Source organism: Ornithorhynchus anatinus, chromosome 7 (assembly GCF_004115215.2).
Source record: "Ornithorhynchus anatinus isolate Pmale09 chromosome 7, mOrnAna1.pri.v4, whole genome shotgun sequence".
In the NCBI taxonomy this organism is placed as follows: Eukaryota; Metazoa; Chordata; class Mammalia; order Monotremata; family Ornithorhynchidae; genus Ornithorhynchus; species Ornithorhynchus anatinus.
This window is the reverse complement of record NC_041734.1, coordinates 71,147,927-71,174,020: the sequence shown is the minus strand read 5'-3', so window position 1 is coordinate 71,174,020 and position 26,094 is coordinate 71,147,927. Positions and strand designations below refer to the sequence as shown.

The window sequence follows — 26,094 nt, the reverse complement described above, 5'->3', positions numbered from 1 at the left end:
CGTCTTGGCGGCAGGAGGAGATACGAGCCTGAAGGGAAGGGGAGAGGACAGGGGCAGAGAGGTAGATACAAGCTTGTCCCACATGGGGCTCACAGTCTTAGTCCCCATTTTACAGATGAGGTAACTGAAGCACAGAGAAGTTAAATGACTTGCCCACAGTCACATAGCTGACAAGTGGCAGAGCAGCATTAGAACCCATGACCTCTGAATCCCAGGCCCGGGCTCTTTCCACTGAGCCACGCTGTTACCTCATCTGTCACATGGGGACTAAGACTGTGAGCCCAATGTGGGACAGGGACTGTGTCCAACGCGATTTGCAGGTATCCAGTGCTTAGTACAGTGCCGGGCACAGAATAAGCGCTGAACAAATATCCTCATTATTATTCACAGACCTGGGCATGGGAAGCAGCGTGGCTCAGTGGAAAGAGCCTGGGCTTCGGAGTCAGAGGTCATGGGTTTGACTCCCGGCTCTGCCTGTCAGCTGTGTGACTGTGGGCAAGTCACTGAACTTCTCTGTGCCTCAGTTACCTCATCTGTAAAATGGGGATTAACTGTGAGCCTCATGTGGGACCACCTGATTACCCTGTATCTACCCCAGCACTTAGAACGTGCTCTGCACATAGTAAGCGCTTAACAAATACAAATACCAACCACTGAGGACAAGGAATAATAATAATGGTGGTATTTGTTAAGCACTTACTATGTGCAGAGCACTGTTCTAAACGCTGGGGGAGATACAAGGTCATCAGGTTGTCCCTCGTGAGGCTCACAGTTAATCCCCATTTTACAGATGAGGCAACTGAGGCCCAGAGAAGTGAAGTGACTTGCCCACAGTCACACAGCTGACAAGTGGCAGAGTCGGGATTCGAACCCATGACCTCTGACTCCCAAGCCCATGCTTGGACTTAGTAGCCGGCCTGGAAAGGGAAGGTGATGATGAGTTGGTCCAACACGCGATTGCTCCCTATTGGCTACTGCGCAGGCGCCGACTGGGAAAAAGCTCTTCGGGTCCACGTGGGCGCCGCTCTGTCGCGCATGCGCACCACGCCATATCCACTCAGACGACGTCATCCCCTCGCCCCGCCCCCCCGGGGCGCAGGCGCAGTGAGTCTCTCTCCGTCCACGGGTCCCGTCAGCGTCTGGTCGGGTCGGACTTGGAGGAAAGATGGTGCTGGACCTAGACCTGTTCCGCGTCGACAAGGGTGGAGACCCGGCGTTGGTGCGGGCGACGCAAGAGAAGCGCTTCAAGGACCCGGGGCTGGTGGACCAGCTGGTGCGGGCGGATGGCGAGTGGAGGCGATGTAGGTGGCGGGCGGTGGCGGGGAACTTCCGGTCGCTCCCCAACCCCCTCCTGCCCCTGCCCCGCCCCCAGGGGGCGCGCGAGCCCCTCTGCCCTTCCGCTCACGCGCGTGGCACCCCCTGCCCTCCCCTCCCCAAGGGCGTGAGGCCCCGCCGCGCATGCTCCCTGCGGACCTTCTCGGCGGAGCCGAGGCCCGGCGCGCTGCACTGCGCATGCGGGAGCTGTCAAGTTCATTCATTCATTCATTCAATAGTATTTATTGAACGCTTACTACTAAGAATCATCATGTTGGTATTTGTTAAGCGCTTACTCCGTGCAGAGCACTGTTCTAAGCGCTGGGGGAGATACAGGGTCATCAGTTTGTCCCACGTGGCGCTCCCAGTCTTCATCCCCATTTTACAGATGAGGTCACTGAGGCCCAGAGAAGGGAAGTGACTTGCCCACAGTCACCCAGCTGACAAGGGGCAGAGCCGGGATTCGAACCCATGACCTCTGGTTCCCAAGCCCGGGCTCTTTCCGCTGAGCCACACTGCTTCTCTATGTGCAGAGCACTGTTCTAAGCGCTGGGGGAGATACAGGGTCATCAGGTGGTCCCAAGTGAGGCTCACAGTCTTCATCCCCATTTTCCAGATGAGGTAATAATAATAACAATGTTGGTATTTGTTAAGTGCTTACCATGTGCAGAGCACTGTTCTAAGAGCTGGGGTAGATACAGGGTCATCAGGGGGTCCCACGTGAGACTCACAGTCTGCATCCCCATTTTCCAGATGAGGTCACTGAGGCACAGAGAAGTTAAGTGGCTTGCCCACTGTCACACAGCTGACAACAGTATTTAGTGAGCGCTTACTATAATAATGTTGGTATTTGTTAAGCGTGCTATGTGCAGAGCACTGTTCTAAGCGCTAGGGTAGATGCAGGATAATCAGGTTGTGCCACGTGAGGCTTACAGTTAATCACCATTTTACAGATGAGGTAAGTGAGGCACAGAGAAGTTAAGTGACTTGCCCACAGTCACACAGCTGACAAGTGGCAGAGCCAGAATTCGAACCTATGACCTATGTGCAGAGCACTGTATTAAGCGCTAGGAATGGACAATTTGGCAACAGATAGAGACAATCCCTGCCCAATGACAGGCTTTCAGTCTAATCGGGGGATAATGTTTCTATTGTTGAGCGCTTACTATGTGCAGAGCACTGTTCTAAGCGCTGGGGAGATACAGGGTCATCAGGTTGTCCCATGTGAGGCTCACAGTCTTAATCCCCATTTTACAAATGAGAGAAGTGAGGCACAGGGAAGTGAAGTGACTTGCCCACAGCCACACAGCTGACAAGTGGCAGAGCAGGGATTCGAACCCATAACCCCTGACTCCCAAGCCCGGTCTCTTTCCGCTGAGCCACGCTGCTTCCCTGCCCCATAGGGATCTTGAAGCAGACAAGGAGGGAAAAAAATTCCCTTGCCTCTTTGCCAACTCCCTATCATTATAATAATAATGTATTTGTTCAATAGTATTTATTGAGCGCTTACTATGTGCAGAGCACTGTACTAAGCGCTTGGGATGAACAAGTCGGCAACAGATAGAGACAGTCCCTGCCGTTTGACGGGCTTACGGTCTAGTCGGGGGAGACGGACAGACAAGAACGATGGCAATAAACAGTGTCATGGGGAAGAACATCTCGTAAAAACAATGGCAACTAAATAGAATCAAGGCGATGTACAATTCATTAACAAAATAAATAGGGTAACGAAAATATATACAGTCGAGCGGACGAGTACAGTGCTGTGGGGATGGGAAGGGAGAGGTGGAGGAGCGGAGGGAAAAGGGGAAAATGAGGCTTTAGCTGCGGAGAGGTAAAGGGGGGATGGCAGAGGGAGTAGAGGGGGAAGAGGAGCTCAGTCTGGGAACGCCTCTTGGAGGAGGTGATTTTTAAGTAAGGTTTTGAAGAGGGAAAGAGAATCAGTTTGGCGGAGGTGAGGAGGGAGGGCGTTCCAGGACCGCGGGAGGACGTGACCCGGGGGTCGACGGCGGGATAGGCGAGACCGAGGGACGGTGAGGAGGTGGGCGGCGGAGGAGCGGAGCGTGCGGGGTGGGCGGTAGAAAGAGAGAAGGGAGGAGAGGTAGGAAGGGGCAAGGTGATGGAGAGCCTCGAAGCCTAGAGTGAGGAGTTTTTGTTTGGAGCGGAGGTCGATAGGCAACCACTGGAGTTGTTTAAGAAGGGGAGTGACATGCCCAGATCGTTTCTGCGGGAAGATGAGCCGGGCAGCGGAGTGAAGAATAGACCGGAGCGGGGCGAGAGAGGAGGAAGGGAGGTCAGAGATTTGTTAAGCACTTACTATGTGCCAAGCACTGTTCTAAGCACTGAGATAGATACAGGGTCATCAGGTTGTCCCACATGGGGCTCACGGTCTTACTCCCCATTTTACAGATGCGGGAATTGAGGCACAGTGAAATGACTTGCCCAGAGTCACACGGCTGATTATAATAATAATGTTGCTGTTAAGCACTTACTATGTGCTAAACACTGTTCTAAGTGCTGAGGTAGATATGAGGTCATCAGGTTGTCCCACGTGGGCCTCACAGTCCCCATTTTACAGATGAGGGAATTGAGGCACAGTGAAGTGACTTACCCAAAGTCACACAGCTAATAATAATGTTGGTATTTGTTAAGTGCCAAGCACTGTTCTAAGCACTGGGGTAGATACAAGGTAATCGGGTTGTCCCATGTGGGGCTCACCGTCTTCAACCCCATTTTACAGATGAGGTAACTGAGGCACAGAGAAGTTAAGTGACATGCCCAAGGTCACACAGCTGACAAGTAACGGAACGGGGATTAGAATCCACGACCTCTGACTCCCAAGCCTGGGCTCTTTCCGATAAGCCACGCTGCTTCTTTCCCAGTCTTCTCGTTATGGGCAGGGAATGTTTCTGCTAATTCTGTATTGTATTATACTCTCCCAAGCGTGTGGAACAGTGCTTGGCACATAGTAATCGCTCAGAAAATAGCATTAATTGCCACAGGAGCGCTCCATCTGCCCAATCCGGGTAGAGAACCAGGTGGGAGATGGAATTCCCTTGTACCAGTTCAGAGCTGCCAAGCCTCCCTCTTCCCTCCCCTTCCTACAGTAGATTCCAAGTGAACCCCACCTTGCTGAGGGCTTGGGAAAGGGAGACCCCCAGACACCGGGCTTGGAACATGCTCATTAAAAGGTGCAAAACGACCCTTTCCATGGAAGACCTGGACTTGCAACAGGTCTGGGGTAGAGGAAGTGAGTCTCGTGTTAAGTATTCAGGTCCTTTCGTTGTGCCTTTGGAGTGGGAACTCTCTGGCGGTGAGTGTAGAAGGATCCTGCGGTCTTTGAAGGACAGTCCCAGTCTCCGGGGTCATCGTTTCCTTCCACCAAGCCAGACGAATCTTGAGAAGCTGTCTCTGTTGGGTCTGGCCCAAGGAGAGCACTATTTCGGAGGATGCAGCTAAGGACGCAGTGATTCATTGAATCTGATGCAATAGATCTGCAACCAGCTGGGTTCAGGATTCCTTGAGAGTCGATGGGTGCCTTGATCGCCAGCTCCCAAGACTGTGGTTTCCCAAGACTCAGAAGAGGGATGGGGGCCCAAGGCAATTAACATTTCACCTCAGGTTCCCCATTTGCAGGTTCCCCATCCCCAAGGCTTCCTACCCTGGGTAATTTGGTGATCATCAGCAATCATAATGGAAGTCAAGAGCTTACTAAGTGAATTATGCTTAGGAAACCAAAGGGCCGGGTCATTCTGTTCCACTGACCAAAAGTCCAGAGTCATAGAATCAGCACTTGCTGTGTGACTCGGGACAAGCTTATCGAAGTCTTCGCTTCTCAGTTTCTCCATCTGCAAAATGGAGATGTGATAGAGGGGAAATGAGTAATTCCTTTAGGCTGCCTGAATGTATGAAAAAAATGTACAAATGCTGAAGGATTATGAGACATTGCCTCGTAAGTAAGGAGTTCTTGAGGTTTCAGGCTTTTAATACATTTTTTTAAATAACATTTTAAAATAATATAGTGGTCAGTATCTTAAATCGGCAGTTTTTCCAGTTACCCCTGTGTGTTTGTGTCCCAGTGTATCCTTTTTTGCTGTCTCAGTTACCTCATCTGTAAAATGGGGATTAACCGTGAGCCTCACGTGGGACAACCAGATTACCCTGTATCTACCCCAGTGCTTAGAACAGTGCTCTGCACATAGTAAGCGCTTAACAAATACCAACATTATTATTATTATTATTATTATTATATGCTTATATTTGTGTGTGTATCAGTGTGTTTCCTATTAGTTTGGGTTTCTGCCTTTTTTTAGTCTGGCTTTCCTGTCCTTCTGCTTACTTTGTCTTTTTATCTCTTTCATTTTGGGTAGGAAACAAGAAGTATAATCCCCCCCCTGCTCTTTATAACACACATAAGAGACAAAATACAGTGTAGAGCAAAATCATCTTATTGAAATCAGAACCTACCTTTGGGTTGAGTCTAGGCAAATGGAAACCACACTTTAAGGATTTAGGGGAGTGCAGGTATTGAAATGATGATTCACAAATTAGCTTCATACGGGGTTTTGCTGTAGAGTATTATTTTTTCATCATCGACAAGCCTGCCATTTTCCTCAATATTTAACATTTAATCAGTGAGAACTGATTGACAGTTGAAATCAGCTCTCCTTACCAACAGCATCCCTTGAGATAGAGTGTCCACTCCAAATTCTTTTCATCCTACCAGCCTGGTTTAATTGTCCTTGAATCTTTTCTTCGTAGGCAGATTTCGGGCTGACAACTTGAACAAACTGAAGAACCTATGCAGCAAGACAATTGGAGAGAAAATGAAGGTAATGGAGGCCAGGGAACATCCCGGACAGGTGAAATGGAAGTGGTTGGGGATTAGCTCAACATAATATAACAACAACAATAATAACATTTATTAAGCCCTTACTCTAGGCCAGGCACTGTTCTAAGCACTGGAATAAATACAGGATAATCAGGTCAGACCCAATCCCTGTCCCACATGGGACTCGAGTCGAAGTGGCAGGGAGAACCTCCTTTGAATCCCCATTTTCAGGTGAGCCACCTGAGGCCCACAAAAGTGCAGTGACTAGCTTGTGGTTCCACAAGAGGTAAGTGGCAGAGTTGAGATGGAAATCCAGGACCTCTAACACCCAGCCCAGCAGAGCCACCAGAGTGGTCTGGGAGTGAGCAGCTCCTAAATGAGGGCAGAGAGCGTGTTTAGAAAGGCTGAGAGTGAAAGGGGATATGATTGAAGTTTACATGTGATGACATCTCTCCTCAGGAATAACGGGTTTTGGGCAACGTATGTGTAGGAATTGATTCAAGTGGTTGTGACTGGCATAGCAACACTCGCTCTCTCTCTCTCGGCCTCGTCGATTGTGTTCAGGCTGGGGACTGGGGTGTAACGAGCAGAGGAGCAGCCCACTGTGGAGTGCTCGTGCTGTCTTCACCCACGTTAGCTGACTCCAGGCCGAGCCAGTTCCAGAACCCAGGTCTACTGGTTACCAGAGCGGTGCTCTCACCACTGAACCACAGCAGGGCCGAAGTCAGCCAAAACATGAAGTGTATGGGCAGGGCAAACAGGGTATTGATGTTCACCAAATTCCATTGTGCCAGGACCAAGGGCACTCACTGAATCTTTAAAACCATCCCAGGGAAGAAGGTTTTCTAATGCAATAATTTGAAATGTATTACCCCAGAAATTTGTGCAACTGAAAACCATTAGTAGTTTCAAGATGGATTTGGGGAAATTAATTGGCATTAAATCCCACAGTTTTTCCTGGCTCTATCCTAGTCCTGGGGACTCAGCTCCAGCAGGGTGGGGGCCTTCATCCCAGCCTGGCCCCATGGACCCAGAGATCTCTACTTGTGAGATTGGGCTACTCTTTCCTCTCCCGACATTATTGACTTGAGTTTCTCTCTCCCCGCAGAAAAAAGAGCCAGTGGGTGGTGAAGAATCCATACCGGAGAATGCTCTGAAACTGGATGACCTCAGTGCAGACATTTTATCCGTATGTGAATCTTTCTTATTTCCTAGGGTCCAGCTGAATAGTTTTGTTTTTTTGTTTTGTTTTTTGTTTTAATTGCTTGTTCCTAGACTGGAAGTTCGACATCTCATCCCCACCCAGTCGGACTTTCTCTCGTCCTTTTAGAGAAAATCCTAAACTCTCTCCCTACTTTCCTACTGCTGTGGCCTCTAATATTGTGGCTCAGTGGAAAGAGCCTGGGCTTGGGAATCAGAGGTCATGGGTTCGAATCCCCGCTCTGCCACTTGTCAGCTGTGTGACTGTGAGCAAGTCACTTCACTTCTCTGTGCCTCAGTTCCCTCATCTGTAAAATGGGGATGAAGACTGTGAGCTCCACGTGGGACAACCTGATGACCCTGTATCTACCCCAGCGCTTAGACCAGTGCTCTGCACATAGTAAGCGCTTAACAAATACCAACATTATTACTATTGCCAGCTTTTCCCTTTGAGTGTGGGGTGAAAAGGGGGACAGGGATGGCGGGTGTAGAGACCAGGAGGGACAGGCTTCTGAGAGTGAATGGGTCAGAGAGCCTCCACGTTGGGGCTTTGGAGGCTTGACTGGAATCTCAGACTATGTCAAAGACCTGGGACAAGCAAGGTAAGCTGTGAGGGTCATCGTCCCCACTGCCCGGGCCCACCCACCCTCCAGCCTCTTTACTAGAGGCAGCTGAATAATAATAATGATGGTATTTCTTAAGCGCTTACTATGTGCAAAACACTGTTCTACGCACTGGGGGGATACAAGGTGATCAGGTTGTCCCACGTGGGGCTCACAGTCTTAATACCCATTTTACAGATGAGGGAACTGAGACACAGAAAAGTTAAGTGACTTACCCAAAGTTACATCGCTGACAAGCGGCGGAGCCGGGATTAGAACCCATGACCTCTGACTCCCAAGCCCGGGCTCTTTCCACTGAGCCACGTTGAATGTGTAGCTTTACTGGGCAGCTACAGCCCACACTCTCTTCACTGCCCAGAGGTGGGGGATTTGGACCAGATCTAATGGTTACTTGACAGAATTGAGAGAAGGTGCTCCAGATGCCCAGGGAATGTGGCAATAACCGGACGTCTAGGGGGGCTCGGGAGATGGAGGGTGGAATGGGTAGAGTAAGGCAACAGACCCTCGCCCAATCCTGAGCTGAAGGGACCCCAAGGAGGAGACACTCTTGCATGCATCAGCCTTTGCACAAGTGGGAGAAAGCCTGTACCCTGAATCACTGGGGCTCAGAGCAAAGTCTCCCCCCTTCTGTTGGGTCATGGCCCCCACGTGCAGCTGCTGTATTTCCCTTCTCAAATTCCAGCACCCGGGGTCAGGAGGGATGGAAAGTGCATTCATACAATTGGAGAAGCTTTGAGCAGGCTCGTGCCACCCTGGGCTTCATGCCTCTCCCCCTCCCCCAAAGGAAAAAAAAAATGCCAGAGCATGCTTCAGGGATGGGACGGACACCTGCTCGGCCCAGAAAAATCCAAATTGGATGGCTTAGGTTCCTAAGGCCCTCTCGTGGTTGTGGCTGAGAGTGAGGAGACCTGAGTTCTACTCCTCTTTCCATCCGCTCACCGAGTGACCCAAAGCCAAGATGCCTAATCTCCCTGGGCCTCAGTTTCCCTGCCCTCCCAACTCCCAAGAAGTAATGTGAGAATGAGTTGGGGGTGGGGGGGGAGCGGTCTTCTCAGGCCTCCAGAGTGCCTCAGATTAAGATTGGAAATGAATATGCTTGGGTCTGCTAACCCTGTTGTACTCTCCCAAGCGCTTAGTTCAAGGCTGAGGGCACAGAAAGCCCTCAATAAAAAATACTCTTGACTGAATAGAAAGGGGTGCCGGTATGAAAGCGTCTTTCTTCCAGCGGGAGCCATTCTCGTTTGTAAGCCAGTCAGCCCATCGCGGGTTCGGGGCCCCTGTGGCTGGGGAGAGGGACTGATCATTTTGAACTTTCAAAGTGATTTCACCTCCCCCTCTCAGAGGGCAGTGGGAGGTCACAAGCAGTCTCATCAGGCTGGATTTATTGCTCGGCAGGGTCTGAAAGTCTCACAGATCAAAAAAGTCCGCCTGCTCATCGATGAAGCCATCTTAAAATGCGACGGAGAACGGCAGAAGCTGGAAGCGGAGCGGTTCGAGAGCCTCCGAGAGATCGGGAATCTCCTGCACCCCTCCGTGCCCATCAGTAACGACGAGGTGGGCCCTCACGAGCGATGGGTGGGGAGGGCAGCGGCATTGCCTCTCAACACCGGAGCCGGCCGGGCGGGACAGTAAACCCTGGGGCCTCCACGGGGCTCTCTCTGGGCTGCTCTCGGCGTTTCTTCTTCCCCCCAATCAGGAGCCTGGGCCGTCTGATCCACTTCTCGCCTGGGGTGAGAGAGTGGGAGCAGCAGGCCCACGGAGACCCAAGTCGTCCCGATGAGGCAAGGCGGTGGTGAACTCAGCCCGCCGGTTGCCCATGGTAGCAAAAAGTTTTGTGGGAGGGTATTTTTAGCGGGCCTAACCCCCTCGCCCACACCCCGCTGGAGGAGCTGCCGAAAAGCTGCAGGTTGAAGGGAAATCTACATGACAAATAGTGCCTGCCTGCCTGCCTGCAGAGCCAGGGCCCCCAGAACACAAAGCTGCTCTGAGCTCAGCTTTTGTTCCGCCAGCGACACCAGGGTCTTGGCAAGGCCCATCTGCGCTTCTTTCATTCTCGTTCCCCGGCGGCGAACTCTCCCAGGCCGAGAGAGCAAGAGGCAGTGGAGCGGGGCGCGCGCTGGGGGTCAGGGCTCCGAGCCTGCCCTCCCTAAGGCCCCCCGGGTTAATGAGATCTGAGAGACAGAGGTGGCATTCTCACCAGCACTCCCGCCCTCCTCACTACCGATTGTCCCCGGGAAGTGGCCTGGTGGAAGCTTTTCAGGAAGGGTGGTAAAATCATTTAAAAGGGTAAAAGCAGAGGGAAACTACAGATCTTGCTTGAAAAATCCTAGTCCCCCTCCCCCATTTCCCAGGACCTTCCCATGAAACTCAGTCTCAGGCAGCAGTTCCATCCAGGAATCCCCACTTTGGGGAACAGAGCCCAGGAAGGGCACCCCATGCAGGCCTCTCGTAGCAGGGGGCGACAGGGTGGTGGGGTTTGCCAGAGTCCGAGTCAGGGGTTTCATGTCGTTCTCTCCTGGCCCCCTGTCCGCCCAGGATGCCGACAACAAAGTGGAAAAGGTTTGGGGCGACTGTACGGTGCGAAAGAAGTACTCCCACGTGGACCTGGTGGTCATGGTGGACGGCTTCGAAGGCGAGAAGGGGGCAGTGGTGGCTGGGAGCCGGGGCTACTTTCTGAAGGTGAGTCTGAGGAGGGGAATGAGGTTTCCACAGCCATAGTGGCCCTGATGAGTCCATGTGTGAGTGCTAGAGGTGGTGATTGGGTAGGTGGGACTCGGTTTCGGGGGGGGTCGATTGGGGAAGGCTGATTGGAGGGCTTTGGTGGTAGAGAGATCTGTGGTCTGTTCAGATTGGCATTGGAAAGGAGTTCCAGGCCGGTGGGACATTGTGAGCCAGTGGGTGGAGGGAGGCTGCAGGAACTTTGGGCATGTGAACTGTGGTAGTGAGGGTCTTCGCCGAGGGGCCTGGGCGCAGCTTTTCTCAGGAGGCCCCATGAAAAGCCGCCCAAGGGACCCCCAGCGGCGGCACAGTTGAGCCCTGAGCCGAAAGCTGAGGAGGCAGCTGGCTCTAAACACAGCCAGTTCAAACAAACTGCCACCTGCCCTGACCCCTGACCCCTGCAGGCCCCATCAGGCAGCTGGGACGAGGTCACCAACCTGCCTCACATCTGCCGCTTGCTATCCCACAGCTATGACAGCGTCCCGTACCACCGGGTCAGCATGGAGAGGTGCCCGGGGCTTAGTTTCCTGACCTCTACAAAATGGCTGGTTCCCCAGAGATGATCTCGGGAGAAAGTAATCGGCTATTACCGCCAGTACTGTTGAAAAGCCGTCACCCGCTGTTTAACCCCTTCGGCCCTCCAGTGATCCCAAATCCGGCAGGCTCCTCGGCCAAATGGGAGTTGCGGTCCCTAAGCAGAGCCGTGGCTTGAAGGGAACGCATCTCGGAGAGCTGTGGGTGATCTAGGAGGGGCAGGTTAGGGTTAAACCCAAGGAAACATAATCTTGAGCCCTGTGAAATCTTATATGGATGCAGTGAACTCTGGGTAATTCCCTCCACTTGCTCTCTATAGGGCCCCTCTGGGCAGGAAGCAGAGTTGTGGTGATGAAAAAGCAGCTCCCAACCCTCCTCCCCCTCCCTTTTCCCGGCTTGCATAGGGGTTCTGGTTTGGTCTCCAGCCTCAGTTTCTCTCTGCCCCATTTTCTCAGCGGCTCTTGAGCCGCAGTCCGGTTGGGGACAGATTTGCTTGGGGAAGGGGAGCGCCGAACCCAACGGAGTCACCTGGCTTCTTTTCTGGCAGGGGGTGCTGGTGTTTCTGGAGCAAGCACTCATTCAGTATGCCCTGCGCACCTTGGGCAGCCGGGGCTACACCCCCATCTACACCCCGTTCTTCATGCGTAAGGAGGTGATGCAGGAGGTGGCTCAGCTCAGCCAGTTTGATGAGGAGCTTTACAAGGTAAGCGGACGTGGGGAGAGGCAGGGACAGAGGATAGGGCCGGGGCTGGAGCCCCTGCCCAGCCAAAGCACCAGCCTTCTTGCTAATTAGTTACGTTAATTAAGCCATCACACCCTTCCCTCTGACTCAGGTAGCACTCTGTGAGCGATCACTAAGGGGTGACAATGTGTAGGCCTGGGGTCTGTTCGGAGGAGTGGCAGCAGAAATGTCCAGGCCATAGCTCCCTCTCACCCTCCCCCACCACTCTGTCACTCCTGGTTTGGGTGAAAAGGAACCAGAATCTATCCTATCTTCCCCCACCCCAACCCCTCCAAAGAGATTTTGGGCGTGGCTGTGACAAATGGAAAATGAGGAATTTGATCGGGAAGACTGGGTAGAGATCCTACCCCTAGTGGGGAGTCAACTGGGGCAGTGCTGAATTCTGATCCCCGAGCCCCATCTTCTACACTAAGGAGCTCTCCTTTTCTACGCCAACAATCTTGGCTGTGAGAAACGTTCCCGGACCTGTCTCCAAACTGCCTGCCCGGCCTGAGGCCGAGCGCTCCCGCCCTCTCTCCTCTGCCAGGTGATCGGCAAGGGCAGCGAGAAGGCCGACGACAACTCCTACGACGAGAAGTACCTGATCGCCACCTCGGAGCAGCCCATCGCGGCGCTGCACCGGGACGAGTGGCTGCGGCCCGAGGACCTGCCCATCAAGTACGCCGGACTCTCCACCTGCTTCCGTCAAGAGGTGGGCTCCCATGGCCGTGACACCCGCGGCATCTTCCGCGTCCACCAGTTTGAGAAGGTAAGTCACCCTCTGCCATCCGGGCACTGGGACCGGGGGAGCCGGGGGCACCGGGGTAGGCGGCCGGAGGAACGTGGGAGGGGGGAAACCGGTGACAGAGCCAGCCCTGGACGTGGACCCGGCCCTGCAGGTAGGCCCAGATCTCCGGCCCGACCTCCGTCTAGAGCTGAAGGGACATCGGAGCGGACTGCGTGAATTCCCCTCCCTCCAAGGGAAATGAGCAGAAATTTTTGTGAGAAGAATGAGAGGCCATTGGAAGCCCCACTTACAAGCTGAGAAAAGAGGCTTTGGGTGTCCTTCAGGATCCCCCCGCCCTCACCTTCTGCCCCCAGCCTGCTGTCGCTCACACCACTATCCCTGTCTTCCTCCCTGCTTTCTGGTGAAAGGGCAAGCTACAGGCCAAGCCTGTGCCCCTTCCAGGCCCCCAGGCAATCAGCGATATTTACTGAGGCTTACTGTGAGCAGAGCACTGTACTAAGCACTTGTGAGAGTACAATACAACAGAGTAGTTATAGATCATCCCTGCCCACAAGGACCTTATTAGACTAGAGGGAGAGAGAAATTATAGATGTGTCTGTACTTAGTGCTGGGGGAAGGGTGAATATCCAAGTTCTTAAGGGGAACAGATTCAAGCGCAAAGGACAATGCAGTCAGGGAAGACCACTGTGATTTTTTGGAAGGGTTTTGAACGTAGGGAGAGGGGTGGTCTGACGGATATGAAAGGGAAGGGGAGTACCAGGCCCAGGGGAGGATGCGGGCAAGCGGTCAGTGGCAAGAGAGATGAGTTGGAAGTAGATGGAGAAGGTAGGCGGTAGAGAAGCGGTGTTTGCGGTCTGGGTTGTAGGAGGAGGTCAGGCAGGTGAGGTGGGTTGGGAAGAGCAAACTGACTGCTTTAAAGCCAAAGGCAAGGAGTTTCTGTTTGATGAAGAGGTAGATGGGCCATTCCAATCCTCCTTCTCCCCTCCCTATGTCTCTCCTGCTGCTTCCTTCCCCCAACCCCTGACCACCCCTGTTTGGCTGAAGGAGGAGAACCCCAGAAGGTTGGCTCTGGTTCAGCACCTTGCATCTCCCACATCTCCCCATTTCCAGGAGTGACTGGTTCATCTCCCTTCTCCGCTCCCCTTGGGGGTGGGCGAGATGGGGGGCCAAGCCCACAGCTCTGCCTCTGCTCAGGAGTGAGTCTCCTTGCACCTCCACCACTCCCCCAGATCGAGCAGTTTGTCTACTCATCACCTCACGACAACAAGTCCTGGGAGATGTTTGACGAGATGATCGGCACAGCGGAGGAATTCTACCAGGCGCTGGGCATCCCCTACCACATCGTGAATATCGTCTCAGGTACCGACCCCGTCAGGGCCCAAGTGCCCCTGCCCAGGCCGACTGATTAGTTCTGCTAAGTAAAACTTGACACCCTTCCCTCTCAGGGGACACCCTGAGCGAACGTTACTGGGTCAGTGTGCATTTCTGGAGTTTGTTTGCGGGGCTGGCCACAGAGGCATCCAATCCGTGCCCACCCTAGTGTGTGGGGCTTGGGAGAACCGCAGCTGTGGAGGGAGAGGATTCGGGGAGCCAGGAATTGTATGAGTCAGTGGTCTGCAGCTCTCCAGAGGGCAGGTGAACGCCTGGAGGGGTCCAGTGCTCTGCCAGGAAGAGGCAGGGAAACATTTGGGGAGTTGGGCCTGGCAGGGTGGTGGACCCTCTATAAACCCTCTCTTCCCACCCGCCTCTTGCTCAGAGCAGGGAGGACTTCCCAGGCAGCTGGCTTCCCCCACATCGCCCCTTGCAGCTCCTCTGGTTTGGGGAGGGCAGAAGGATACTGCCCTATCCACAGTCCCACTTCCCCTCATCCTTCCCTCTGACTGTTGGGTTTTTCCCACACAGGTTCCTTGAACCATGCGGCCAGCAAGAAGTTGGACCTGGAGGCCTGGTTCCCTGGCTCAGGTGCTTTCCGTGAGTTGGTTTCCTGTTCCAACTGCACCGACTACCAGGCCCGGCGGCTGCGAATCCGCTACGGGCAGACCAAGAAGATGATGGACAAGGTGGGTGGCGGTGGCTTGGGACCCCCAAGGTTGGCCTTGGGGATGGGCCCCTTACTGTCCCCTATTATTGGCTGGCATTGCTGAGCTCACCAGTTCAGGGCTTCCTTGCTCCCCTAGGATATTTTCTCTTGCAGTTTGGGAGAGCAGGCTACGGGTCACCTTCCCAGAGTAGGCTGGGATCAATTGTGATGAACCCCTTGCCCTACAGACTCAACTCCCAAACCAGATCTTCCCTTTACCATGCCCCCCAAGCCCACCCCTAGCACCCTAATGCCCCCCCATACACAACTCCCTTGAACTCTTCATAAAACAACGAAGCCCAAATGCCAATTGTGGGGAAAGGCTGGGCATCGAGAGTCTGCCTGCTGAGGCTACCCTGGGTGGGTTCTGAGCCTTGGAGTGGTGCCAGAAGGAGAGATTTCGACTATTTGAAGATGCTCTTCCTCTCAGGTGGAGTTTGTCCACATGCTCAATGCCACAATGTGTGCCACCACCCGCACCATCTGTGCCATCCTGGAGAACTACCAGACGGAAAAGGGCATCATTGTGCCCGAGAAGCTAAGGCAGTTCATGCCACCAGGTAAGGACCTTGGCCAACTCGGTTGTTGCCTGGTAGATGGGCTCACCCCTCGCTCTGAAAGTCCATCCACCACCACCCACTGTTGTCCCTCTGCCGGGTGTCCGTTATTGCCACCTCCTGTGCCCTCGAGAGCTGGCTGTACCCAAAGGGTGTCTGGATAAGGAAATGGTGAGAAGCGGTAGAGTCAGAAACTACAGGCTGAAGGTTCAAAGGAAAAAATTGTCATTGACTATCACCACCTCCCTTCCTCCCTCTGTGGCCCCGGACTTGCCACCCTGCATTTCAGCTTCCAGGGCCGAGGAAACCGGAGCTTGGCCTCGAGCCCTGCCTGAACTCTGGGATGTAATGCAGGGGTGGAGGTGGACTTAGGTGTCATTTCTGGGCAACTCTGTGGTACGGGCAAAATGATGTCTTAGCGGCGCAGAGAGCCCATGGCTAGAGGGGCACTGAATGGGCCTGACCTCTTTGCACCTATCCCTCCACTGTGCTACACATACTTTGTTTCCTGCTGCCCCTCTCCAGCCCACACCCAGCTCTAAGTGGAAGATGGGGGATTTGGGGGCTGGGCAGTGAGGCCCAGCCTGCTGGCCGTTGGACCTCAGGAGGCCTGGCAGGGGCCCAGCCTGGTCATGTCTCTCTTCACCTGGGTCGTTTCCCTCCCAGATCTCCAGGAGTTGATTCCTTTCGTGAAAGCGGCCCCCATTGACCAGGAGCCGTCGAAGAAGCAGAAGAAGCAGCACGAGGGTGGCAAGAAGAAAGCAGCCGCAGGGGACAGCGCCCTGGAGGGTCGGCTGCAAAACATGGAGGTCACCGACGCCTGAGCTCCCACCGACAACCCCAACCGCCAATCACCTCTCATCTCTGCCAGCCATGAGCCGGAACCCGAGCGTCCAGCCCCTGCCTCGCTCCAACCTCCAGCCCCTTGGCTGCAAAGGGGAAAGGGAATCAATCCACTCTTCCATTGTCCAAGGTTCCTGGGTCTCTGCAGGGACTCAGGACTTTATCCCTGGTGACTGATGCAACACTGTAATAAAGCATGTGTGGGGAAGGCCCCATGCTGCTCTGGAGCCCTCCGTCATCTCCTCAACTCTGCTCTTGCCCAGAATCTGTCCTGCCTCCCTTCCTCCCTGCTCCCAGCTTGGTCCCCGCTCTCCGCTGTAAAGGCTCCGATCTCAGGAGCTTGGTTGAGGAAGGCTTCCTGTAGCTGCAGGTATTGGGGAGGGAACCTCTTCTCTTGGACATGTGACTAGCCAACCTAGAGCTCCTCTCACCCCTTTACCCAGTTGGTCAAAGAGCTTCTGCTGGGAGTTAGTCAAGTGGGGGAGACCAGAGACCAAATATGATGGAAATCCTTTCTCAAGAGCATCCAGCTGGCATGGGAGAAATCAGACCAGCCTCGAGCCCTGGCCCCTCTAGCTAATATTACTATTACAAAACTGTTACTACTAGAGTAGCTGTAGAGAAGCAGCATGGCTTAGTGGGGCTTGGGAGTCAGAGGATGTGGGTTCTAATTCCGTTCTGCCACTTCTCTGCTGTGTGACCTTGGGCCAGCCACTTAACTTCTCTGTGCCTAAGTTACCTCATCTGTAAAATAGGGATTAAAACTGTGAGCCCCACATGGGACAATCTGATGACCTTGTATCTACCCCAGCGCTTAGAATAGTGCTTGGAACATAGTAAGTGCTTAACAAATGCCATAATTATTACTACTACTACTAATAGTGATATTTAAACATTTACTGCATGCCAAGCACTGTATTCAGCACTCGGGCAGATGCAAGATAATCATGTCCCTGAGAGCTGTCCTAGAGAGATGGGGGCAGAGCTGAGGGATGAGTATGGCCTGCCTCTCCTTCCTCCCGGAGCCTTGCTGTGGAAGATGAAATGGGTGTGGCACTCAGCCCTTCCCTCCCAGCAGCTGCTTTTGCCTCCCTGTTGCTCCTGACAGGTTTGAGTCCTTTCCACAGGAGGTCGGGGGGAAGGCCCGCTTACCAGGGTTGAGGCTTATAATGGGGAGGACCCCTCATCAAGGGTCGCCCTCCCCGCGGGCCAACAGTCTCTACTGCCTCCCTGCCAGTCCAGCCCTGGTGACTGCAGGTGTCTGGGCTGTGTTTATCTCGGGCCTTTTATCCTTGCATCTCCAAGCCCTTGGGTCTAATAACATCTTGGTTGTCCCTAGCCAGCAGTTGGCTTGGGGAGCCCAGAGGGCTTCCCAGGACCTGTCTGTTTGATCTCTGGGATGGTGCTGTGAGGCAGGGAGAGTCCGGGAGTGACTACGCTGGCCTCAATCGGATGGACCAAAGAAGTGGCAGACAGGCAGTCGATCAGCGAGTCCAGGTCAGGCCTAGGGCTAGGTCCTGGGGGTCTCCCTCCTAGAGTGGTGAGAGGCAGAATTGAAAGGGGTTGGGTGGAGGGCTTGAAATAATTATGGTATCTGTTAAGTGCTTACTATGTGCCAGGTACTGTACTAAGCGCCGGGATGGAGACAAGCAAATTGGGTTGGACGACAGTCCCTGGTCTGCCCGGGCCTCACAGTCTTCATCCCCATTTTGTAGATGAGGTGACTGAGGCCAGAGAAGTGAAGTGGCTTGCCCAAGGCCACACAGCAGACAAGTAGTGGAGATGGGATTAGAACCCATGACCTTTGGGTTATGCCATGCTGCTCACCCCGCTACCGGTGTCTTCCGTAGACTCCCTGGGTGGCACCGTGGGCTGGCCCCTTAATCTTGCCACTGGGACTCCCGGGCTAACCTTGGAGCGCACATGAAAGGGCGGTGGCAAAGGGATGAATGGGGGGGCGGGGGCACCCTTTCCTTTCGCCAGAGCCCAGCCAGCTCGGGACCACAAAGCAGCCCGGGAACCGGACAGAAGCCTGCCACCCTGGAGCCTCCCATTTGAAATTCAAAGAGACTTGGAATTCCCGTTCCTGTAGCCGTTGGGTCGGATGAAAAGGCAGCTTAGAGGTTTGGGGAAAACTGGTGGGTGCTGGGTTTCAGGGGCTCCGCTGGTCAGGAGGCCAGGTCGGGGCCCTGCCCTTCTTTTTCGGGGGCGGTTGCTTTCGGCCCAACAGAGGCGCAAGATGGAGAAGAGACTTGCTTTGCTTTCGTCGAGCAGCCTACTGCTCCAGCCGGCCCAACCTCTGCCGCCAGGGGGCGCCAGCTTCATTCACTAATATTTATTGAGCTCTTACTATGTGCAGAGCACTGTGCTAAGCGCTTGGAATATACAATTCGACAACAGATAGAGACAATCCCTGCCCAACGACGGGCTTACAGTCTAATAATAATAATGTGGGTATTTGTAAAGCGCTTACTATGTGCAGAGCACTGTTCTAAGCGCTGGGGGAGATACGGGGGAATCGGGTTGTACCACGTGAGGCTCACGGTCTTCATCCCCATTTTACAGATGAGGCAAGTGAGGGACAGAGAAGTGACTTGCCCACAGTCACGCAGCTGACAAGTGGCAGAGGAGGGATTCGAACCCATGACTTCTGACTCCCAAGCCCGGGCTCTTTCAACTGAACCACGCTGCTTCTCCTAATCATAATAATGGTGGTATTTGTTAAGAGCTTACTATGTGCAAGCACTATTCTAAGCGCTGGGGGGATGCAAGGTGATCAGGTTGTCCCACGAGGGGCTCGCACTTTTAATCCCCATTTTACAGATGAGGTAACTGAGCTCCACCTCCCTCCTGAGCCCACGGCCATGAGAGCAGTGTGGGAGGGCAGAGGCTGCTGGGGCTCTCGACCCCTGGGGGCTGGGCTCTGCGATTGGCACCCCCGCATGCCAGCCCGCCCTTCCACTCCTCAACCAACCAGTTTGCCAGAGCCGCCTGGCCCCGGCGCCCCAGCGGTGTTCTAATTGCAGCGTGGTGCCAAAGAGGCAGTCAATTGTATTCATTAAGCACTTACACGGGACTGTACTAAGCACTTGGGAGAGTACAAAGTAACAAAGAGCCGGGCCAGCCGTGTGCTTGTGACCTGACTCCACGGGCTGGGCCACTCCAACCCTGCTATGGGCAAAGCGTGGGATGGGGCAACACCAAAATAATAATGATGGCATTTGTTAAGGGCTTACTATGTGCCAAGCACCGTTCAAAGCGCTGGGGGGGGGGGGGATACCAGGTGATCGGGTTGTCCCACATGGGGTTCACAGTCTTAATCCCCATTTTACAGATGAGGTGACTGAGGCCCAGAGAAGTGAAGTGACTGGCCCAAAGTCACACAGCTGACAAGTGGCGGAGTCGGGATTAGAACCCTTGACCTCTGACTCCCAAGCCCGGGCTCTTGCCACTGAGCCACGCTGCTTCTCTTCAAAATGCAAGTTGGGGGGTGGGTGGGATCACCTTGAGAGAGAGAGCACCCGGCTTCCTTAGGGGAGTGGTCAGAGGCCTCATCTCCACAAGCTTCCAGGCCAAAGCCGTCTGGTCCAGGGGGCAGAACGCAGGTCACCTGCCTCTCTCGGTCGGGCAGTTGAGGGAGAAGAGACCACGGGAACTGGAGCGAGCAGGAGGCTCCCTGCACCTGGTCTTGGGCCCACCCGTCCCCTTGGGGAGGAAATCCCCACTGGGGACCGCAGGCCTAATCCTGGGAAGATTGAGGGGTACGTGGGAACGGGCGCCCGGTACCGGGACAGGGTCCCGGCCCCGGCAGCTCCCGCCATCCCACGGTTTATTCCCTCATTCCTGATGCCTTAACCTGCCCGTCTCCTTGGCGATGCAGCCCCGGCTGCTTGGCAGCCGGCAGAACAACTCTCCTGACCCGTTGGGGGTGAGTCATGGAGCCCAAGGCCCCCCACTGGCCCGTGGTTCCCACAGCCGGGAACTCCCACCTCCTCAGAGGTCCGGACGGAGCAGAGCCGCTCGGCGGCCGACCTCCTGCCTCGGCCTGCCTCCGGGGAGGGACCGAACCACACCCGGGAGAGTCCGGCCCCCAGGAGGATGGGAGAGCTGGGCCAGAAACCAGGGTGGCTGCACGGAGGCTGCGCCAGTTGCTGGAAGAACGATAGAGAGCCTAAAGAGACGCATTCGATTCATTCGATCGTATTTATTGAATGCTCACTGTGTGCAGCGCACCGTACTGAGCTCTTGTGCGGGAACGATGTAACAATAAACAGACACATTCCCCGCCCACAAGGAGATAATACCAGGTGAATAATCAGTGCCTTTCTCCCCACCCCCACCCGCCCCCACGCACGCATTGCCAACGGGGGAAACGAGTCTCGGGGGGCAGAAGGGTCTGGGCCTCCCCCTCTCCCCAGGGTCTTGCCATCCCGGGGGCTGTCGCGGGTGCTGGGTGCCATCCGTCCCCCTGCCGCCTCCCCCAGCCCCAGACAGCCTTGGCGGAGCTCCCGGGATGAGGTCTGTCAGACGGAGCCGGGCCCGGGCCCCACACGGCAGCGAGCAACGTGGAGCTGCACGTTGGGACCTGCGGCCGCCGCCCCCCGAGCCGCCCCCGGCGGGGTCTCCCCGGGACCCCCGGGACCCCGCTCCCCCGGCTCTCCACGAGGGCGGTCACGGCCTCCAGCTCCCACCTCGTGAAGTTTGTGCCGCCCACGCCGGCGTTGCCCTTTTAAGAGGCGCCTAGGCCCAGCTCGAGGGTGGGGGGGGGGGAGCTGTTGCAGGCAGGTTCTTGTTGGAAACACAGAAATGTGCAACTCCCAAGCAGGTAGGGCAGGGAAGGATGAATCCCAGGGCTCGGCGGCCTCCTCGCTTCCCCTCTCCTCACAAGTCCCTCCCTGTCCACCCCAGCGGCGGCTCACTGTGCTTCCTGAACCCCCAGCGGGGCACATCCCCCCCGCCCCGGGACACAGACATTCCTGGGGAATTTTGAGATCTCGCCTTCTCCACCCCAGAAGACCACAGAACCTGGAAGTCAACAAATCAGAGCAGACGGAAGAGCCGCGCCAGCTAAGGAACGGCCCCAGCCGGGCCCTGGCCTGATGAAGATGATGGGGTTGGTGTTGATGGCCCGATTCCTCTGCCCTGGGGCCCTGGAACAAAGCTCTCCAAGTGGAGAATGGGCAGAGAGCCCTGGATCGTGGGCACAGACGCAGTGCTGCTTCCTGGTCCCTCTAGAAGACCCATCTGCCCGCTTTACCATCTCTCATTTCCTCTCGCCTCCAGAACATCCTCCCCATTTGGATTTTCCTGCCAGCGTCTCGTACTCAACAATCTAAAACTGAACTTCTCCTCTTCCCTCCTAAATCCTCCCCTCCTTCTCCTAACTTTCCCATCTCCATCGAAAACATCATCACCTTCCATGTCCCAAAAGCCTTCCACCATGGTATCATCCTCCTAAAATCACATCTTCTCCAAGAGGGCTTCCCCGACTAAGTCTTCGTTTCCCCTATTCACCCTCCCTTCTTTAATGCACTTTAATACTCACTACTATTTCCCCTAGCTGTAATTTATTTTAACGTCTTTCACCCCCTATAGACTGTAAGCTCCTTGCGGACCAGGATCACGTCTACCGGTTTGATTGTATTGTACAAGAAGCAGCGTGACTTGGTGGTGAGAGCACGGGCTTGGGAGTCAGAGGATGTGGGTTCTAATCCCGGCCCCGTCACTTGTCCACTGTGTGACTTTGGGCAAGTCACTTAACTTCTCTGTGCCTCAGTTACCTCATCTGTAAAATGGGGCTTAAGACTATGAGCCCCACGTGAGAAAACCTGATTACCTTGGCTCTACTCCAGTGCCTAGAACAGTGCTTGGCACATAGTAGCGCTTAACAAATACCATCATCATTATCATTATTTTCCCAAGCGATTAGTACAGTGCCGTGCACACAGTAAACCCTCAATAAATACCATCGATTGATCGTCGCTGACTTTCAGCTCTCAAATCCTCCTTCAGCTCCTACGCACGGCTAAATCCAACGTTTTCCAGATGCGCCCCTTCCTCTCCAGCCAAACAGCCACGGTTCTGGTTCAGGCATCGTATTACTGTTAGACTACTGAATCGGCCTCTTCACTGGTCTCCCCTAGCCTCTGGCCCATCCCCACTTCACTTTAGTCTTCCTACTGATTGATGATCTGATCATCTTCCTGAAATGCCTTGCAAGACATCTTCCCTTTCCTCAAAAACTCTCAATGTCTACCCATCATTATGTACTTATGTCCTAGTGGATAGAGCATGGGATTGGGAGTCAGAAGGACCTGGGTTCTAATACCTGCTCTGCCATTTGTCTGCCGTGTGGCCTTGGGCAAGTCACTTAACTTCTCTGTGCCTCATTAACCTCATCTGTAAAATGGGGATTAAGAATGTGAGCCCCATGAGGGACAGGGACCGTGTCCAAACTGATTAGCTCGTATCTACCCTAGCGCTTAGAACAGTACTTGGCACCTAGTAAGCCCTTAACAAATCCTGTCATTAGTATAAATTGTTTATATTATTGCCTGTCTCCCCCTCTAGACTGTAGGCTCGCTGTGGATAGAGAACATGACTGCCAACTCTGTTGCACTGTACTCTTCCAAGTGCTTTGTACAGTACTCGGCACATAGGAAGTGATCAATAAATACCATGGATTGATTGATTCATCTCCCTCTGCATCAAGCGGAAACTCCTTTCTAGTGGCTTCAAGGCCTTCTCCCTGCTTTCCTCATCTCATGCATCAGCTTTCTTCACCTGGCTTGTCCCAATCTGGGCTCCTTGCTCCTCACACTTAACCCAACCCACCTGTGACCCCTCGCTCTCAACTCTCAACTCTCCACTCTCCCACCTCCGACCCTTTGCTCACACTGTTCTCGCAGCCTGGATCTCCTTTCCACCTCTCTCCCTGGCCCCAAATCCTCCAGACCACAGTTCTCCCCTTCTTTGAAGCCCTCCTAAAAAATCCCACCTCCCCCAGGAAGCCCTCCCTGATGAATTCTAAACATCTCAAGTCTTGTCAACCCAACAGTGACTCTTGGCACTGTGTATCTGTACCCTTCCTGGGGTCTTCTGTAGGGCTGTAAATTGGTTTGTCCACTCAATTCCTTATTCTTCTATTTCACCTGGCATAGTCCCACAACTATCTCTACTAGCCCCAGTCTCCCGCCCGCTCCCTCTACCTGTAAGTCATTTTTGTCTGTCTCCCTCCCTGAGGGCAGGAAACATGTTTTGCTTGTTGTACTCCCAAGAACTTAGTACAGCACTCTCCCCTCAGTAAATACTCAGTTAATACCACTGACTGATTGGGCGGAGAGCCAGTGAGGGCCAGCTCTCCCACTCCCTTTCCCCCGGCTCTCCCGGGACCCAGCTCCCTCCAGACCAGGGGGCTGCACCAGAGGGAAGCCAACCAGAGGAGTCTAACTGGGTTGAAACCGATTCCCTCTAGCCGGCTGGGTCCTGACGATCGGGTCTGGGCGGGGTCTGGGGTACAAAAGGGGGCAAGGGGAGGAGGCCGCCACCTCAGCCTCCACCGCGGCGGCCACCGCCGCCTGTAGCCGACTTGCACAGGGCCCGGCTGGAGTTGCCATTCCTGTCTGCGCCTCCACCCTGCACCCTCCCCCCCAAGGGCGGGAGATCACAGGCTGCTTGCAGAGAGCTTTTAGAGATCTCAGCAGATGAAAGGAGATGCCTTGTCTGGGGCCAGAACCAACCGTGACTCGGGAAGCAGGCGCGAACCCGCTCCTGCCCTCCCGGCCTCCCCCTGGGCTCAGTCATTCTCAGGGCACCGCTCCTTCTCCTGCTTCCCCACTTTGCCTGGGCTTCCCTTCTTCTCCACAAGGAGGAAACGCATGATGCTTATTTTTAGCCACAAAAAGGAGAAAAATAAACCAAAAGCTGCAGCCCCATCCGTCTGTTTTATTGAAATTTCAAATGAAATGGAAGTCTTAATTACACAACCTCAATTGAAGGGCTAATTAGCAGATGGTTTAGTTCCCAAGCCTTCTCCCCGCAGCTTACGGGAGGTAAGTGAGAGACACGCTCTCTGGGCTTTTCAAAACTGGCTGGAAGGGCCCTCGGGGGTCAACTCGTCCGTCCCCCTGCTTCTGGGCAGAACTGCCCTACTTTTGGGCAGGACTGCCCTACTTCCAGTTCAGACACGTGCTCGATGGGTCAAAGACCTCAGAAAAAGCGTTCCTTCCACCTCCCTCTATTTCCCAGACTAATTCACTTCCTATCTTTCTGAAGGCTCGCCTCAGTCTCTCTTGCTGCCCATTCTCCTTTACTCTGGCCGTCGGGGTGAAACTTGGCACCCGCCCCCCACCCCCCCTCAGGCAACGCGCAGTCTCAGAAGAAAGGCAGCAGGGTGGGAAGCAGAACCGGCTCGGTGTTGGGGAGCCGAGTGTGAGGAGATATGGCTTTGGCACAAAAGGCTGGGGTGGGGGGAGGGTTGATGATTAAGTTTGTTTGGGGGTTTTGGAGGATTTAAAAATAGCAGCTTTTGGCCGCCTCCCCCTGGCAGATTGCAGGAGGGAGCGGAAAATCCCTTTCCAAAGGCAGGTCCTGCCGGCTTACCAGTGGCAACACCCTGTACCAGAAGGCCCAGCGCACAGCGGGACTGTTGGTGAGCTGCTGCATAGCTGTGGTTTGGGAGAACACGGAGGAGGAGAAGGAGGAGGAGCAGGAGGAGGAAGAAGAGGAGAGAAGGGAAGAGGGTATAATTTGTCCGAATGTCCCTTTTCCTCTCTCCCTTCCTCCTTGCTTCCACGTTGAAGTGGAAAGTGGCCCAGGAAGGAGTCAAGGACTCAAACCCTAAATCCTGAAGCAGCAAGTGAACTCCCCCCCCCCCCACACACACCCGCACACATATACACACCCACTCTCCCCCCGCACCAAGTGATGCCAAAGTCCAGCTTAGGTCATCTTTGGGTCTGGGCCTAGGTCTGGACCACTTCTGCTTCCAAAGCCACCCTCTGAGGACCGGGTGTGTCCGTGGGGCCTGTCACCTTCTCTGGGATTCTAGGGGTCTCCTTTCTATTTGTGGGGGGTGGTGGGGAGGGAGGGGTCGGCAAATAGGCCCTCTCTGAAGTCTGGCGGCGGCTCTGCCCCGTGGCTCTGTGGTCAACCCCTCTCCTCACCTCTTCACCATCTGACCCCGTCCCTGGGACAAGTGCGGGCAGGGAGGGTGGAGGGGTGATGAGGACAGAGCTCGGCGGGAACCTTTAACCCTTGGGCCTCCGGAGGGTTGGAAGCCGAGCCTTAAGCCACCGTTCCCCGCAGAGAGGCCGGGGTCCGATGGGGCCCGGCGGGGCCCGGCGGGGCCCGGCGGCCTCCCGTCGGCGGGGCCCGGGGCTCCGGGGAGGGGCGGGGCCCGGGGTGGGACCCACCTGCTCTAGCTCGGGGCTGGCGTCGCCGCTTGAAGGAGGAGCGGGAGGAGCGGAGCAGGTTTATGGTAATGAGCCTCCCGCCTCCCGCCTCCCGCCGCTCTGCGGAGCGCTCAGTCCGACCGACCGACCGACCGACCGACCGACCGACCGACCGACCGGGACCGAGCGACTCGGGGCCGGGAGGGCCGCAGGGGGACCCCCGGGCTCCTCGGGGAGGACGCGGGGCCAGGGGCCGGGGGACCTAAGGGCGCTGCGCGGGAGAGGGAGAAGCGGGCAGCCGCCGGGCCGCAGGACGGACGCGGGGGAAGGGGGCACCGGCGGCGGCCCAGGAAGGTGCCCGGCAGAGTCCGGGGATGAGGCGCGGCGAGGCCGGGCGAGGCTGGAGGGGCAGCAGCCGCCGCCGCCGCCGCCGCCGCTGACCGGGCCGGCCGGAGGGAGAGATGCGGGACCGGACCGGAGCCCGCACCCCCTGCCCGCAGCCGCCCCTGCCCCTCCTGCCCCTCCTGCCCCTC

At 55.1% G+C, this 26,094-nt stretch overlaps 1 protein-coding gene across 1 annotated transcript; it reads left to right on the top strand.

The window, feature by feature from the left end:
* The first annotated feature begins 1,072 nt into the window (after positions 1-1,072).
* Positions 1,073-16,416, top strand: SARS1 (seryl-tRNA synthetase 1). Its single transcript, XM_029069581.2, has 11 exons — positions 1,073-1,301; positions 6,076-6,146; positions 7,254-7,334; positions 9,364-9,522; positions 10,504-10,647; positions 11,768-11,923; positions 12,489-12,710; positions 13,919-14,048; positions 14,592-14,749; positions 15,200-15,329; positions 15,993-16,416. Exons 1-11 carry the CDS (start codon positions 1,166-1,168, stop codon positions 16,148-16,150), a joined length of 1,545 nt encoding a protein of 514 aa, XP_028925414.1. The 5' UTR covers positions 1,073-1,165; the 3' UTR covers positions 16,151-16,416.
* The last annotated feature ends 9,678 nt before the right edge of the window (positions 16,417-26,094 follow it).

What these genes read in the sequence shown, in the direction of transcription:
- SARS1 (XM_029069581.2), top strand. Translation starts at nt 1,166, where the DNA reads ATGGTGCTGGACCTAGACCTGTTCCGCGTCGACAAGGGTGGAGACCCG. An exon ending in CCAAGAAGATGATGGACAAG is followed by an intron (nt 14,750 to 15,199) that starts GTGGGTGGCGGT and finishes TCTTCCTCTCAG; the next exon opens with GTGGAGTTTGTCCACATGCT. An exon ending in AAGGCAGTTCATGCCACCAG is followed by an intron (nt 15,330 to 15,992) that starts GTAAGGACCTTG and finishes TTTCCCTCCCAG; the next exon opens with ATCTCCAGGAGTTGATTCCT.